This window comes from Copidosoma floridanum, unplaced genomic scaffold (genome assembly GCF_036245765.1).
Source record: "Copidosoma floridanum isolate Cflo_tuat_1 unplaced genomic scaffold, Cflo_Japanese_pri ptg000017l, whole genome shotgun sequence".
Taxonomy (NCBI): domain Eukaryota; kingdom Metazoa; phylum Arthropoda; class Insecta; order Hymenoptera; family Encyrtidae; genus Copidosoma; species Copidosoma floridanum.
This window is the reverse complement of record NW_028321894.1, coordinates 8,976,922-8,993,671: the sequence shown is the minus strand read 5'-3', so window position 1 is coordinate 8,993,671 and position 16,750 is coordinate 8,976,922. Positions and strand designations below refer to the sequence as shown.

At 30.6% G+C, this 16,750-nt stretch overlaps 1 protein-coding gene across 1 annotated transcript in view; it reads right to left on the bottom strand.

The window, feature by feature from the left end:
- Positions 1–16,750, bottom strand: part of KaiR1D (Kainate-type ionotropic glutamate receptor subunit 1D) — a 1,638,136-nt gene that overhangs the window by 977,312 nt on the left and 644,074 nt on the right. Inside the window, exon 16 of the mRNA XM_089592467.1 lies at positions 5,358–5,510. Within this exon, the coding sequence (XP_089448593.1) occupies positions 5,358–5,510 (153 nt within the window). The remainder of the gene's footprint in view (positions 1–5,357; positions 5,511–16,750) is intronic.

Here is a 16,750-nt window from a genome sequence, read left to right as displayed (position 1 = left end):
TGTTTCTCTCCCTATACACTGAGCTTCTTAGAAGCCTCTCAAACCATTATGATGCCAGAGGTCAATTCGCAGCTAATAAAATTGTATCTGTCTTATGTAATTTAAAGTTATAGAACTTAATGTCACTATTTGTTTCATTTGACTTGCACTTATTTAACTCATTTTTATAGCTTTACCAAAAAAAGGGTAGCTTAAGTCATTAGGACTACAATGGGAGAAATTATAAAAAACAGTTAATCTCACAAAATAAAATTGATACACGTACAACTACTTATCTAGTTAGATTGCATACATTTAACTGCACCAATATATACTGGTTACAAGAGGAAAAATTATCATTTCCAAAGAGTAAGAATAATGAAATTACATGATAATAACGATTAAAGTTATTTGTTTTGTGTGGGCATTGGTTTGTTTGTTAGATGTCGTATTAAACTTGGTTATTTAAGATACAAAAATAAACAACTTAAAGAAATAATGTCTTAGTAGAATAATGATTTTTTCTGACGTATGATATTTTTTTTAATTTTATTTGATTGTGTACTTTTTGCAGTATAACGATTTATACATTTTTATAACTGGCTAGAGAGTTTGCAGTGACTTCTCCCTTTTAAGAAAAATTAATAGATGATTCGGCTGGGTTTTTTTATTATTTTTTTATGAGGCAACGAGTTCTCAACAAGCTATAAGCTTTGGTGGTCCTTTGCAGGACAAGTTAAATTCTTCGCGGAAGAATTTGATAAAGCGTTTCTATGGGATCCAAAATGAATGATAGTACATAATTGGTAATAATGTCGATACCAGTAAAAGACAATTATTTTCAAGGATATTTTTGGTTTTCATTTTATGAGTTACAAAAAGTAATTAAAGTATATAAATATATTTTTCCTTAGATCTTCCCCCAGATCATGTAAATTTGTTGTGGTTACAACTCAAAGATCATACAAGTGACAAAAACTGTTCAAAAACGTAAAAAAAAGTCTTCTTCTGGAGAAAAATGCATGAATTCTCCAAATTACTTTAGATGAGACAAATAATTGCCTTTTCTTTTGTGTTTTACTCTGGAAAATCACGTTCATTCTATGTAGTGAGTTAAACAGCAAATAATATTCAATTTACTTTAATTTTACGGTGCATTACAGTTGAGTATTGACTTTGATGAGTCTTTACCAACTTTATCAAAAAAATTTTTTGACATGTTAGGTAGTGTGGCAGTTCTAGTCATATATTATTAAGAAAACAAGAAAAAAATATGATAAATCTCATAAGCTGATTATTGCTGGTATCATAAAAAAATGTCAATTTAACAATGATTATATTTTATTAAAGAGTGCTTTTTTATTAAAACTTATTTATTTAATAAGTATTTATTTCTAGAAATCACAGTATTAACGCACTTTGTGATTAATCGAAACCTTAAGGTTGCATTGTAAGAAAAATGACTCGGAACGGATGTAACATTGGAATTTAGTGTACATGATGTGCACCAATCATTTTTAACTGTAGTGCTGGTGAGAAAGTTTTTATTTCTTATTTTATTTAAGATTAATACCTTTTTTCATAACGAATTTTGTTAGCTTATGATATTGATTAAAGTAAGAGCAGTTAGTTAAAATAGTAATATTTATATTCAGGATAAAGATAATGTCAGAAAGCATAAAGAGTATTGCAAAAAACGTTCATTTGTTGGTCCTTATGTTGCTGTTATTGTATATCTCTTGAACAAATTGAACATTTAAATATAGTTATTTTCTTTTTCATAGATAAAATACACTTTGCTATTCAATTAAAGAACTTGATTTAAGCAATCAATTATTGTTACAAATCATTCAGATCCTTTCTCTTACCATATACGAAGGAGTGCAAGTACTTTTGGACTTTTTCTTACAAAAGTAGATTTATGAAAATAATTCAAATAATATTGAAAAGTTTACTATTGTTTCTTAATAAAAAAAAAAAAAATTAAATTAAATAAGAAAAAAAAAAGACAACAAAAAAGTGTCTGTATTGATGAAAAATTTAAAGGTAACTGTCTAACTTAAATAATTAATCTAATTTTCTTCTTTTGTAAATTTTATACTCGTTTTTTACAAAGAAACATAAAAACTGTTCGAAAACGATAAGTTTAAAGAAAGAGTTACTGCATTTTTCATAAAGATTGTACAATAATACCGTTATTCCAAGAAATGCCATACAATAAGTCATGGTGTCTATGACCACCTTTGTCACTGAGGCTCACAATATATACATACAACAATATTAAAATAAAGTTTTTGATATACATACTCTTATTTAGGTAGAAAATATATCTAAGTTGTCAGTAATGGTATTTGGAAAATTTTCAACTTAAGAAAATTGGTTTTTATTGTATAGTGAGAAAAATCTTTTTACAGACCTGATGAAATGAAGTGTACGTAAAAATATCCATATAAAAATGTAAATGAAAAAATTTTTTTTTTTCATAAGAGGATATGCATGCTCAGTAAATTCAAGTTATATGGTCGTTAAAAACATATTTGGGAATTCCTGAAATTTATAATACACTTGTTGTTTACATTGAGTCTTGACTAAATGAGAACTCAATCATCACTAATACAATTCAAGCTGATTCGTAAAAAGATTATCTCAAAAATTGAGAAAAACGTTTGTTGCGTCTTAAATTATGTATCAAGATAAATTCAACGCCAGAAATTTACTTGGTGCTCACACTGGAAATTATAAGTTAGGCTCAGTTTATGTATTCATACTATTTTTTTCATAGGAAATTTTATTTAGTTTTGATAAGATTTTTTCAACTGTGCTCTTCGACGCCAACGACCATGAAATATATGAAAACCATTAGTTGATTAAAATTTTAGTAGACAAGCTTAATTACTTCAGCTGCAATGGTATAACTAACTATAAGTGCTAAGAATAAAAATCGTAGTTTATACTTTTTAGTTAGTTCTAATAACAGACGATACCGTTAAGACCTTGACTAAAAAAAAACCAAATTTATTTTAAAAACAATTGACTTCTATAAAAAAGAGGTTATCAATAATTTCTTTTTCACAACAGGAATGACAGATAGATGCATGTTTCACGAAGTTGATGGTTTTTATGTTTGCAAAAATTTAGTTATGGGCCTTATGCATAATACCTTCAAGAGTAAAGTTCATTCCACTGTAATTGCCTGACTAAATGATTTTATTTACAAAAAAAATTGTTTACCTAGGATTCCTTAAATAACGGAATTCAGAGTCTTACATTTGGTTTTGGTGGTTCTAACTAGATACATTTCGTAAAAAAAGATTTTATGACAAATAAAAAACAAATTATTAATGTCTGCTACTAAAATTATGATCTTAATATTTTAGTTTATTAGTAGGAGACGAGAATTATAAAACCGATAGAAGGTATTTATAAGTCTTATAATCAAAGGTTCTCTCTTTACATTTATCTCCAAGATTTATAACAGTCATTTGTTCAAGCTTGTCAGGTTAATTTCTAAATTAGTTTCTCTTTACTAACATCTTTATGGTCATTTGAAATTAAAATTTCATAATGTGTTACATAACAGTAGAGTGATGATCAAAGACGGTCTTATTATTTTTTTTTTAGCAATGAGATATGAGTCTCACTATAGTCTTTCAAAATCGACAGCAACTACGTATTGCAATAAAACAAATTTAATAAAAACTATAAGCATCAGAAATCGTTTAAAACTAGCATACTAATACATTTTTGAAACAGTTCAACTTTGATATATTGCATGTAATAAAGTTATTTGCAAAAATTACTTAAAGATAAAATGTTTTTTTTTATAAGTTTAATATGGTTTATACTGAAAAAAAAGTCATTATGTGCAATATTGGATATCAGTTAGGACAAATATTTGTTCTTGAGATGAGAAAAAATAATTTGTTTATTTTTGGAGAAATAATAACTATATTTATAGAAAATAATAGCTTAAATCTCTTAATGCATTGAATGCCTAATCAATGTTGTTATGAACATTTAAACGTATAGTGTAATAATTAATGACAAAACAGTATTACTATAAGTACAAAAAGGTACAAACATTCAAGAGTGTACTTTACTACAAGAAAAAGAAAAAAATTTTGTTTTACTAATTACAGATTGTAAAATACCTTTACATTTTGTAAATAAATACAATTATTACAAGTTTGAGGAAATACTTCTTCATGAAAAATCATTGAAGTACAAATATTTGGTACTCTGAAAATTTTAATTGCTTCTTGTACTTATTAAAGAACTGTTACACTAATATAATAAGTATAAAGCAGTTGCAACAATACTCCTTAGTAAGCGCTGTTTTTATGTTTTGACAATCTGTACCTTACGTAGCCTGGCTGTCGCCACTTTACAGACTCTGGTAGTAGCTGTCAGAGTTTCTGCTACGCGAAACTAAACTGCCACTACCATTTGAATACAGCTGTACCAACCACACCTTTCAAGAAACTCTTTCGAGCTGCACTCTAGCAGTGCCAGTCTATAGTCTACGAGTATCTAGAGTACTGAACTCTGCTTTGAGGGTAATGCCATTCCCTCTGGCATCACTGCTTTGCACTTCTTTGTATCCTGGTAGCAGTAATGTACGTATGTGTATGTAGATAAAAAAGGTGAGGATTACACAACGTCGATGATACACCTTCGTAGGTCCATGTTACTGACGTCAACGTTGAACTCCATTACCATCAATGGCTTAATCAAACTTCCCACTCTAAAATCATTCAATACTTAAGTATGTAACATTGCACTGTTTTAGTTGATGTTAAATTTAAAGTTTTTAAAAACTTTTATTTAATGTTTAAAATTTAATTGTATTAATTCTTTTTTTTTTAACCTTAACTAAGCAGAGTCTGACAAAAAGGTTAATGGGTACGAGTGGTGAAGAGTAGTAAGGGTGCAGCAAAAAATCCGTATAAGGATTTTAATCCCGTAAGAACTTTTATCTAGTAAGGAGGATAACCCAATTAAGAGACTGATCTTTGTTGTGAATAAAAATCTTTACTGGATTAGAATCCTCGTAGTTTACTTACTGTGCTGTTTGTTAACTGATAGTTGTTTAAGACAAAATATTTTAATCAAAAGACTGTAAGAAATATTTTTAGAGCACTACAAATGCACCATAAACGACACGTTTGTTGCGGACGCTTAACCTTAAAACAAAGGGCCCAATTTAGCGCTGATGTGTTGCTTAAAGTATGCTGCTGTGAGTCAACAACACTGCCCGTTCGGCTTTGTTAATATTAGTTAATTCTGCCTAACCAATATTTTATATAAGTGCTTAATAAAGTCATAATCATCCAATAATCTTCATTACTTTTATAATATAATAAGCAGTATAGACTTACATTTTTCATATAATTGATTAGAGAATATCCATGATCCCATGTCAGAGTTAGTTCACATGATAACTGCTTAACATCAATTTGCTGCGATGCATCGAGAACATGGAGTGCTTTGGAAAACAAGAAGACTGCATCATATATTAAAGCTGTTTCTGTCTGTAAATGTAATAATAATGATTTTAGTTACATGCACAATACTTTTAGGGTATTTGTACATAACCGATAGTTTTCGGACGTAAAAGTTATATGATTATTTTGCAATTGCGATTTTTAATAATTACACCTCCCTAATTCAAAAGAGGGCAAAAGAATACAATTAATTAAAGAAATGACAGTTTAAAACAGAGAACGTTGAAAACCGTACAACTAAATAGTAGAAAAAAAGTCATGACTGACTAGAAATTTTAGGACTGTGTTATACTTAGATCGACATAGTTTGTTACTATTCGTACACATGAAGTTAACATGCTTTAAAATATTATTAAAATCTTAACATTTGCAGTTCTTAGTATGAACTGAGTAGTACGCTAATAGGACATATTATTTACTTTGTACAGAATTTCTTTAAACCGAATACTTGCTCATTTAAGGATTTAAGTAGAACAACATTTTAAAAACATTCACTTTTACAAAAGTAAAGGATTAGGTTAGTTCAACGGGAACAGTGAAAGTTTTTGATAAATTTGTGAATCCTTTATACAGTAGCAAGTAGTTTTATCAAGAAATTACGTACGTTGCACAAATCTGAAATTAAAATCTAAGAACAGTCAAGCTTTGTTGTACATTTTTGTGTAGCTTACTTTTTCTGTAACACTTGCAGTATTATAGTGTCTTGCAATGGTAAATTGTAAGAATTTAAAAAAAGTATCATCGATTTTCAACTAGTTCTTTACACAAACTTTGAATAAAAACACGCAGACACAATAATGATCGATGGTTTTTACATACTAACAACGTACCATAAGAGACACAAATGTATTTTACAATCAATCTACATTCAGTACAGGTCAGAAGTCCATCATAGTTTGCTTGATTTTGGTGTACGTAGGCACAAACTATTAAAACGGTGCAAGTGTAATAAAAAATATGCTAACAAAATCAATTTGTCTACTTTTAGTCTTTGATCTCAGAACTTAGCAAGGCTTAACAGTTAGTTAATACAATATATGGCAAGTAAAAAACTTTAAATGCTCCTTTCAAAGTATTTATTTAGTATGTAAAACTTACATGAGTTATCAACTTTTCCGAAAATAAATTTTTTTTGAAGTATCTTACTTACATTAACTGTAAGATTTTCAAACTGTAGTGTGTTCCGGTCCCTTGTTTTAATAATATGTCAATTTCTTTATTGTATAATTCTAAAGGATTTAAACAAATTTCATGACTTTTCGTTATTATCAGTACATACTCGAAAGGCTGTGACTCTGCGTGTTTCTTATGTTAACCGTTTATTGGCTACCTAGATTGAAGAATAAGGCCATGAAGTTACTATATTTTTTTTTCAAATGGTTACATTGTTCAGCATAACAGGTAAGAAACTATTATATTAACATACTTGAAAAAAAGCAATCGACAGATAAACAACAAAAAAGTTTATTACCCGTACTCATGTAGGCGTTCGAATAATTAACATACGTATGAAGCTTATCTCTAGCAAGATTGAGTTGCAGAATATTGAGTATTTTTTTAACAGCATATTACTACCCTACAAAAAAAGTGGTATAAGCCTCCTGACTACGATATAAAAAATTTGGCCTAAAAAATAATGCAAGATTAATATTATTATTCGAGCTAAAGCGTAAGTAATGAAATGAAGGCTTTATGAATCAACTGTTGTACTTCAGAAGACTTGTTTCTGTTTCAATCTTATTAAATACGGAAAATAGTCTTATTTTTTGTTAGCTTCATCTATGACTATTTATAAGTCACAAGGTAAAAATTTTAATAAATTAGCTTTCATCATGTTGTATCTAGATGTTACAACTCTAAATATATTTATACTCCACATTATCAGAGAATTTTTTTAAAATAAAAAATAGAGCATGAGATAAAATTTTTGATTATCAAAAATAAATTATTACATTATCTTCAGGATCAAACCTGTACTTAACACTCATATAATACAAAAAACTACAGCAGATATGATTATACTATTTGTAAGCTTTCATTGTACATATTCTTTTCTTATTCTATTTTAAACTTAGCTTACATATGTCATACAACATACAACAATATATGTCCAGTCAAAAAATAAGACGATTCATGTATCATCTATCATAGATATTTGAATTTACAGTTTGATGAACTACAGCTTCGAGTGAACTGTATAATCTAGTGAGCTAGGTTTGAGCCGTCTCGGTCCTGGGATCTTCTAAGGAAGGAGCAGAAGGATTAACTATCAAAAAAAAAACACTCTATTTGCACTGTAACTTAATTCCAATGTATTTAAATAAACATTAGTAAAATCAATAAATGTACACTGAGAGAAAGTAAAAAAGGTGTTCTCACGAACAAAGTATAGAAATCAAATAGTTAAAATTAGATTAAATAAATAAACTTAGTTTTTCTTAAACTTTTAAATAGCGTTTGTGGCTATAGAGAAGCCATTCTCTAGCAGCTTCTTCTAGAAAAAGCTACAGCATTAGCTGCCTATTTAAGAGAGCTACAGAAATGGACTGCCTGTCTAGACACTGCTAGACTTCCTCTCGCTCTCTTGGCCTTACGTAATTGGCTGACCGCTCACACGCTTGTAAAGTAACATTTGGTGGTCTTAAAAGTTTACTTTTAAAAATGATTGATGCACAAAGAAAGCGAGATTTTATGGCACGTAATTCAATTTAAGCCGTAAACAACAATCTTCAAGAGTTGATTACACACACGTTTATGTATTTACATGAAATTCATAACTCAAATTCTAAATAAAGTATTGATTTTGATCACAGTTTATATTTTTTCCATTATTATACTTGGCATCTTATCACTCTATGGCCTACAATATCTTTCATTCTTAAGTGTTCCAGTAAAAAAAAAATCGATCATTCCCTACAAAGTTTTCTCAAAAATACAAGAAAAATAGTTTGGATCCAATCAAAAGTCGGCTTCATTTGTTTATTTAACAATTCATAAAAAATCCCCAACTTTTCATTTAGTTTTTTGCTTTTATTTCTACTTCTATTGCACTAAGAGAAACTTTTTTACCACCAACCTTGTTGATATTAAATTTTTCAACTAATAAATAATTTTGCAAATTCACTATTGATTGTTAATAACATGTTCATGGCAAAGAAGTACAAAAAAAAAGTAATAATACGAATAATTTTAGCTCTTTGAAAAGCTATCATGTTTATTTATTCATATCCGTGAGACTATGTAGATATAAGATACTACAACAAATAGCTATTCGTAAAATTGCCTAACTATCGTCAGTTTTTTTATGATTAATTATTTAAAGTTAAACTTAAAAGTACAAAAATAAGTTTTATGGTCAGTTAATCAATATTTCATTTGTGGGTCTCTTAGGATTCGTTAGGATAGTTCGTGAGCTTTATTCGTTCTTTCTGTATTGAATAATAATCTGTATTCAAATAATATCGCTTATTTTAATTATTGTATTTCTTTATTAAAGCAGTTTAATAATAATTTATTCTTTTAAAAAAAATTCAATCAGGTCACTTTAACAAAGTTCAGTGTTAATTTTATTACTGATGAATAACTGAAATCCATCACTGATTATTGTTACTGCTGCTTCGAAATTGTCTAATGCTTCGTGTAATAACCTTTAGTGATTTCTTAAAATACACACATAAGTTCGTGGCCAGTAGAATGTTGCAATTTCTGCTTTCTCTGCTATCGCCGGAACCACTTTTGGCAGGCCTCCTTTGCTATACCTCGCTCCTTCGCATAGTCCATTGATACCATTGATGTTCTCGATATGCACTCGAGTTGCCTCAGCCAACACGTTCTGCCTTACGTGTATAAGGTACTCACGAGTCGTGAGAGTCAATAGTTGACTAAAACTCTAGAGAAGAGGTGACAGACGTAAAGAGAGCGATTTTTCCTCTTGATGGTGCGTTTTTATAGCATCAGAGCAAGTAAAAGAGGTCTTTGGTTGAATAAGGTCAACCCATGAGCGATGCTCTTGCAGACTGCGTTGACAGTTGCACGATAATGCTACATGTTATGATTTAACATATTAAGAAATAACAATACAACAGTACCAATCGCATTTTTCTGTCAAGTGCGATTGAGTTTTTTTGGCTCAGTGATGATGAAAGCTCGCATCAGCAATATAAGAACGCTAAATACAAGTTCAATTGTGACAGTAAGTTAACGAATTATAAAACTAATTCTTCTGCAAATTTTACTATTAATTTTAAACATAAACAAGATATGTGTAAACTACAAATTTTACATCAGTTTACATTATCAGAATCATACAATTAATGAGCAAGTAACTATTCACTCATACATACAGTACGATTTATTAATTTATACATAGATGCATTCCTATTACGAGGCTGGCCGTATTCTATGTCAGCATATTATGAAGCATTTACCTTAAAGTTAATACACACACGGGCACACATAACACGACGTACGAGCTCCTCTTGTCATAAGAGCTTGCTTTATATTCAGAATACGTCTTATCCAAATTTGACGGATGGATAGCTTTTAGTTATAATATAATCCGTATTAACTCGGGATGTAACACCCCCCTTCTTAGATTGATGCCACCCTCGACGACTAAAGATCGATCGAGAATAAACACGAACTGATGAGACGAGATATTTTAACTTTTGCTTCAATCGCAAAGCAGTGTTGGTACAAAGTTGTTAAATAAACATGCGTACGTCAGGTATTTATTATGCTGTGTGCTTTTTTCATACAATTTTTTTGTTAGTTTAGTGATTAAGGTATTCTATTTATTGTATAGGTAGAATGTTTTCTAGTGACATGCAGTGAATATAGTGGTAATAACATTTGCTTATACTGTAGAATTGTGGTTTAGCATTACCGAAGAGAAGGTAAAGGAAGAGAAGAAGAGTGATGTAATTAAATTTCTATTGTTGATTTCCTTGTAGACTTCTAAGAAGTTCTGTGGCTTCGACTTATTGTCATAACGTGTTTTCGTATTTTGTTTTGATATCTTAAGTCTGTCACGAGCTATTTCTTATATTGTACGTAAGCAGTCAGCAAGGTCACTACCATTTGAGCTGTATGTTTCTAGTTTGTATTCATCTGGAATGGATTCGGGAAACGTGCCTGTCTACCAAAGGCAAGTTCAAAAGGTTAAAAGTCTGTTGCTAATCAAACTGAAGTATTATACTTATGCATTGCAAAAGGAACCATTTTAATCCAATCATTTTTGTTTTTAACAGTAGTTTTCAAGTAATCGTTTAAAATAGCGTGGCTTCTCTTCGATAAACCATTTGATTTTGGATGATATGCACTAGTGAGAGCTAAACGCAATCCATATATTTTTGATACTTCTGTCAATACTTAATTAATAAGACTTTTTGATCTGCCACTAAAAATAACTCTAAGAATATTGAAAGTTAAAATAAACTATCTACAATAATAAACTAAATTTTACATTTTTGTATGTATTCAGAAATGTCTTTAAGCATTTTTTTGCAACAATATTTCTCTTTCATCCGTTTATATGTTTTTACTACTTCTCTATGACCTTTTAATAAGCTAGTATGTCATTCAACTAACATTTCCTTTCTATCTTTGAGGGTTAGAAAAGAACATGTGCTAAAACAAATTTTTACTGTAAGGGAAGGTGACATAATACTTCATATAAAATTGATGGCATTTTTCCTTTAGAGTGATTATCGTTAAGTTCACCTTTCCTAGAAAAAAAAGCGGTGCTTACTTCCTTTACTAATATTGCATATGCAAAATAATTGGGTCAGGTAGGTAGAATACTATGTTTTATTTCATCAGTAAAACTTTTATTCATAACTAGTTAAAATATGTCACGATTTCAATTTTTCACAGTAATAACGTTACCCAATTTTGGTTAAACCTCTAATAATTCTCCTTTTAAATGGAAGCCGATTGAGAAAACGTTTTAAACTACCCCTAAATAGGGTTAGAAGGCTATAACGCTCCTGCATGAACTCGCGACGTTGCACATTGTTATTAGAGCTTAGTCGATAAGCAGTGAGAACTATATCCGAGTGATCACGCAGAAGCGTCAGCTACTGCTGGTAACTTGAAGGTTAGATGTAAGAAGGTAGATATTGTCTGCTCCATATGTTGTCAGTTGCTTATCCACGTCCTTACTGTCTTTCGCACTCTCATGTTGGATAAAAACATCGTTGAATGTTTATACTTAAGTAATGTTACCTCAAATTCAAGTAAAAGACCGCATCAGTTGGAATTTTTCCACTCTACACGATAGTATTTTTGCAAAAATAGTCAACCTCTCAGTCAAGAATATTGTTGATAGAAATGTCTTGCTTGCGTTCCCGGGTATGACGTCTGTACACGATTAAGGACGAGTCTATTGATAAATTAAAATAATCAAAGTTTATTACAGTAAATATTGCTCATAAAAATCATTTACTCATCATCCAAATTTACATACTTTAAAAAAAAACGTTTAAAAATGCTCTAAATACTATCTTATTATTTCAACAAAAATTATAGACCATCTATTAAAAAAATCATAAGCTTTACAGTGTAATTAATATAAATTCAAAAATGTCACGATAAAAAAATGTATGGTTGATGTTTATCCTTATTTAGTTTAAACTTAACCATCAATATAAACTGACACAGTAAGAATAAAGAATGGTTGAAAACATACAGAAAATAAATTTAATCGAACTGAATCCCCGCCAAGTGCCCGCCAAGTACCCAGCAAGTCCCCACCAAGTTCCCAGGAAGTACCAGGAAAGTACCTGGGAAGTACCTGGGAAGTACCGAGGAAGTACCCAGGAAGTACCTGCCAAGTGCCCAGGATGTACCCGCCAAGTACCCGGCAAGTGCCCGGGATGTACATACTAAGTGCTCGGAAAGATGCTGTATATATATATATATATATATATATATATATATATATATATATATATATTAACCAGAATAATATATATATATATATATATATATATATATATATATATATATATATAACCACTGGTATCAAAGATGTAGCCACCTACTCTTATGCAGACATTACATGAGTGGCGTGCCGTGGTAGGATATTTTAACCAATAACCGAATCTCCTTGCCGAAAACTTGTTAATAATAGTGCCAACTTTTAGGAATTATTTTAAGTCTATGATTGACATTGCCTGATCCATAATAGAACACTAGTTTACAAGGGGTAAATCTTGATGCAGTGGTGAAGCTGCCCCCCAAGGCAAAGCCTAGGGGGCAAACCACTGAAGCAGACTATCGAGAGACGTCCCCTGTAATGTATACTATTTTTCTTACTGCTTCAGTAAAAAATTCGTGGTTTATGGGCCATGAAGAAGCAATTAGCTTGAGTGCTAAGTATATTAATAGGTTATGTTTAGGGCTAAAGTGAGGGGCCTGTATTATTCGCTAAAACTAACAACCATAGTGAAATTAGGGTTTTTAATAAGTGGATGTGAAAAGGCCTGAAAAACCAGAAAAGTTGGTCAGAACAACTTAATTTTATTAAAGTTCTTTACATTTTAATAGAATTAAAATAACATCCTATAAATGTTACTATTTAATAAGTACTTTTGCATATAAATAGCGTTCAAACATTTATCCGCTAACACAATCATTGATCAGACTCTTAGGCATTTGTTGCTGCAAAAGTCACATGTTTGATTTTTATAAGATTTTCCAACAATTGTTTAATCATTTTTTTTGTATTCAGAGTAAGATTAGAAGCTTACTTAGTTGCATATAACTGAATGAGATTACATACACTACATAAAAGTTTTATAGTTATATCTGATTTGGGCACGTGATGCAGAAGTTTTCTTACAGCTCGAAAAAAACAAATAAACGCGTCGTAGGTAAGCACTCAATACTTATGCATTTTGACACTATTACTAGCACTCTCCTCATGTTTCTCTTAAGCAAGGAAAAGTAACAAGCAGCAAATTATTTCCTCCGACTCCTCTACGCGATGTAGATGTTGCCTCAATAGGAAAGGAACATTGGCTTTCGTTCTCCTATACACTACCTTCAAAACTAGAATTTTCAGGTGAGGTCGTAAAAAAAATTATTTTTCTTTTTTATTTCTAACTGAGAGAAAAAAATTTCAATAGGTGGCCAAATTAACAACTCAGTTCAGTATGTGAGAGGGCATAAATAAAAATTATTGTGGAGGTTAAAGAAGCAAAAAGTAAATAAGTTGTGCATGCATTTAAGAAAATGCACATTTCGTACAGTCAAGCTTACATATAGATTTTAAAAATTAAATTGTAAGCACAATGTTTTAATATCATTCAGTATCATTAAGACTCCTTCATCTAAAATGTATATCATTTATGAGATAATCTGAACAGTATGATATTAAATTTAAAAATACGGTGTCAAAATTATTTTCTAAAAAAAAATTATTAATCGTAGAGCAAAAAGTTTCATTAAAATTTCCTTCTTGGTGTAAAAAGGGCTTTTTTGTGACCTTTCTGAAAATAAACGATTGATTTGACTCACAAGAGTCAAACTTTTTCATAAAATTTATAAATTGTCTACTTTAAAGTCTTTATATTTATTGACTAAAATTGCTGTGCGTTTGATGTGATGAAGTCTTTCATCTGTACATTTGACGTCTTGAGTAAGGTCTAAAAATGTGTGGTGTTGCACAACAGTTGTGAAACAGTACGTTTACTTTTTTCTATCACTTCCATCTTCTCCGTTGTGGATTACATTTTTATCAAAGATTACTGATTTCATTTCGTAAGATGATCAGAGCTGTATTAGCTGGTACGCCAACTATGGCATAGCGTGGGGGTGGCAGAAAATTGGGGGCAGCAGTTGAGTAAGTCAGAATAAAAATTTGCTCCAAAAGTTGTAAAAATAAAAAAGAACTAAGCAACGTTACCTAGAATATCTGAAACCCAAAGCGAGTAAACACTATACTTCTCAGGTAGTCCTAAGCCTCAAACTAGTATAGCCCAAAAACACTATAACTCAGTGTTCCCTAGCATACATTAAAACTTTTTTTTTCTTATAAATTCAAACTTTTTTTTTCTACGTCGAGGCGTGAGACCTTTGGAAGTTAACTGTACTCTTGGTAGAAAGAGCAAAAGTTGACACATAAGCGCAATTCACACGCATCATTTTTATAGACCCTCGGGCAGTGAAAAAGCCCCAGTAGAGATGACGCTTCTATAGAAAAACTTATATTGTTTTAACTCAGACATAGTGGTAGGAGTATACTGTAGGGATATATCTGTAGGGTACACTTTGTACTTGTAACGTCAAACCACTTTGCGCCCTAAGCCACAAGAATACTTAGCAAGTTTAAAGTTGCGCACGGGTGCAAAACGGTAGCTTTTATTCTTGGCAAGGAAAATAATATATGAGACTCGACAAAAAAATGTACAATATCCACGCATCCTGTGCACCCTTAGTTCCATTTGGACATTAGTGGCATAATGTTTCATTTTATGTAAGTGTTATTTGTTAGAACTTAAATCATTGAAGTACATTAATTAATAACCGTGTAAACGCAGATTTAAAAGAAAAATACATTTTGAAGTACCTTAAGTATTACATTTAAGTAACATTATAACAATTGCTCTCTCTTTATGATTTTAGAAAAATTTAACGATAATTGGCTCAAAATGAGTTTTGCCCGTTAATTCTGCCTCGATGTACAAAAACACAAAAAAATTTAGTCGATCATCTCTGTTCACGAGGGAAGGGGCTTTATGCTGCTCCCAATCCAGTTCAGTCGTGTAAAGGTGGAAGTGGTTTACGGCGGAAAATAAATATAACGCAAATGTGAAATAAAAATATTTACAATATATTTACAGTGCTTAAATTATGAAAATGTGCTCAAGTGAAGGCAAGCGGAGAGAAGCTTTCTCTGCCGCCGCGGCGCGCTAACTAACATACTATGCTCGCAGAGCAATATTTATAGAGACAAAAGTTAAAGTAGAAATTCTAGTACATTGATAAATAAAGGTACAAGAGTAAAGGTAAAACGGTCTCTTGGGCATTGCAAATGTACGCGATGATAAAGGCGTATGATCGGAAAATTACTTCAACTTTAATATAAGAATAACGAACGTGACGCAATTTGAATTTAGAAAAGGTTTGTCGGCAAATATTTAGGTACAAAACTGAACAATCTCCTTGTGTAGATTGCCAATTATTTATGTACCTTTAAAACTTAAAAAGACCGTTTACCTATACAGTTAGATGCCATTATGTATAAGAGGATGGAAAGTGCAATGTATTAACTTAGATACACGTCACTAAGCTTGTTTTGACAGAGTAGTTGACAAAATACCAGAGCAGTAATGTTTTTTTTTTTTTTTTTTTTTTTTTTGGAGGTTAGATGCAAAATGATGACAGCCACTAACTTTGGCATTGGTTTAATTGTTAGGATCGCTGTCAATTAATGTTTAAGCTCTTTGTCAAATTTCCTCCCAGTTCAAGTTTTGTAAAGATGTTGAAAAAAATTTTTTTTATTTAATTCTAAACAAGACTTTTTGGTTTTTTAAATAACTTATTACTGCATCTAGAATGAGTGAAAAAAATCTGCATGATTCGGATTTTCACCTGAAAAAAATGTGTCTGTATAATCATTTGACTTAACAAAGTGTGCCCTTTAATAACGCGTCTGAAAAGATTCCCACGTAAATGTTTTAATGTAACATTTTCCGACTACTTGCGTTTCATTATTTTTAAATATTTGAAGATTTAATATCTTAGTTATATAAGCAATCAAAGAGATGTCCAATTCTAGAATAGTTGGTAAATCTGTTTTAGAGAACTGCAGTTTCTTATTTATACTATCAAATCTAGTTGAAAAATTGTTCCAAAAATTGAAGGACAATATCCATTTAATGAGGCATACAAGCCTTTTACTTTTGAACGAATTGTTGGATTTTCGTATTCGTCAGCAGAAATTTCTTTTAAGGCCAATGATATTTGAGACCAAGATTTACACTACCTCTTACATGAATTGCGCCAAGCAGACCATCTTGATCCTAAAAGGGTTTTGGCCACTTTATGTTTTGGTTTTAATTTTCATTTTAAAATACTTCATATGTGCGTTGAGGCTGAAAAAAAATTATAAAAATATTGTACAATAAAAAAGAAATGAGCAGCAGCTACACTAGATTCAGCTTTGTAAGTTTGAACAAGACGAGAACAGCGTTCGGAACACGGATTGTGTGAGGCAAAAGAAATAATTTTTTTCTTATCTGAGTTGGGACACCTGTATAATA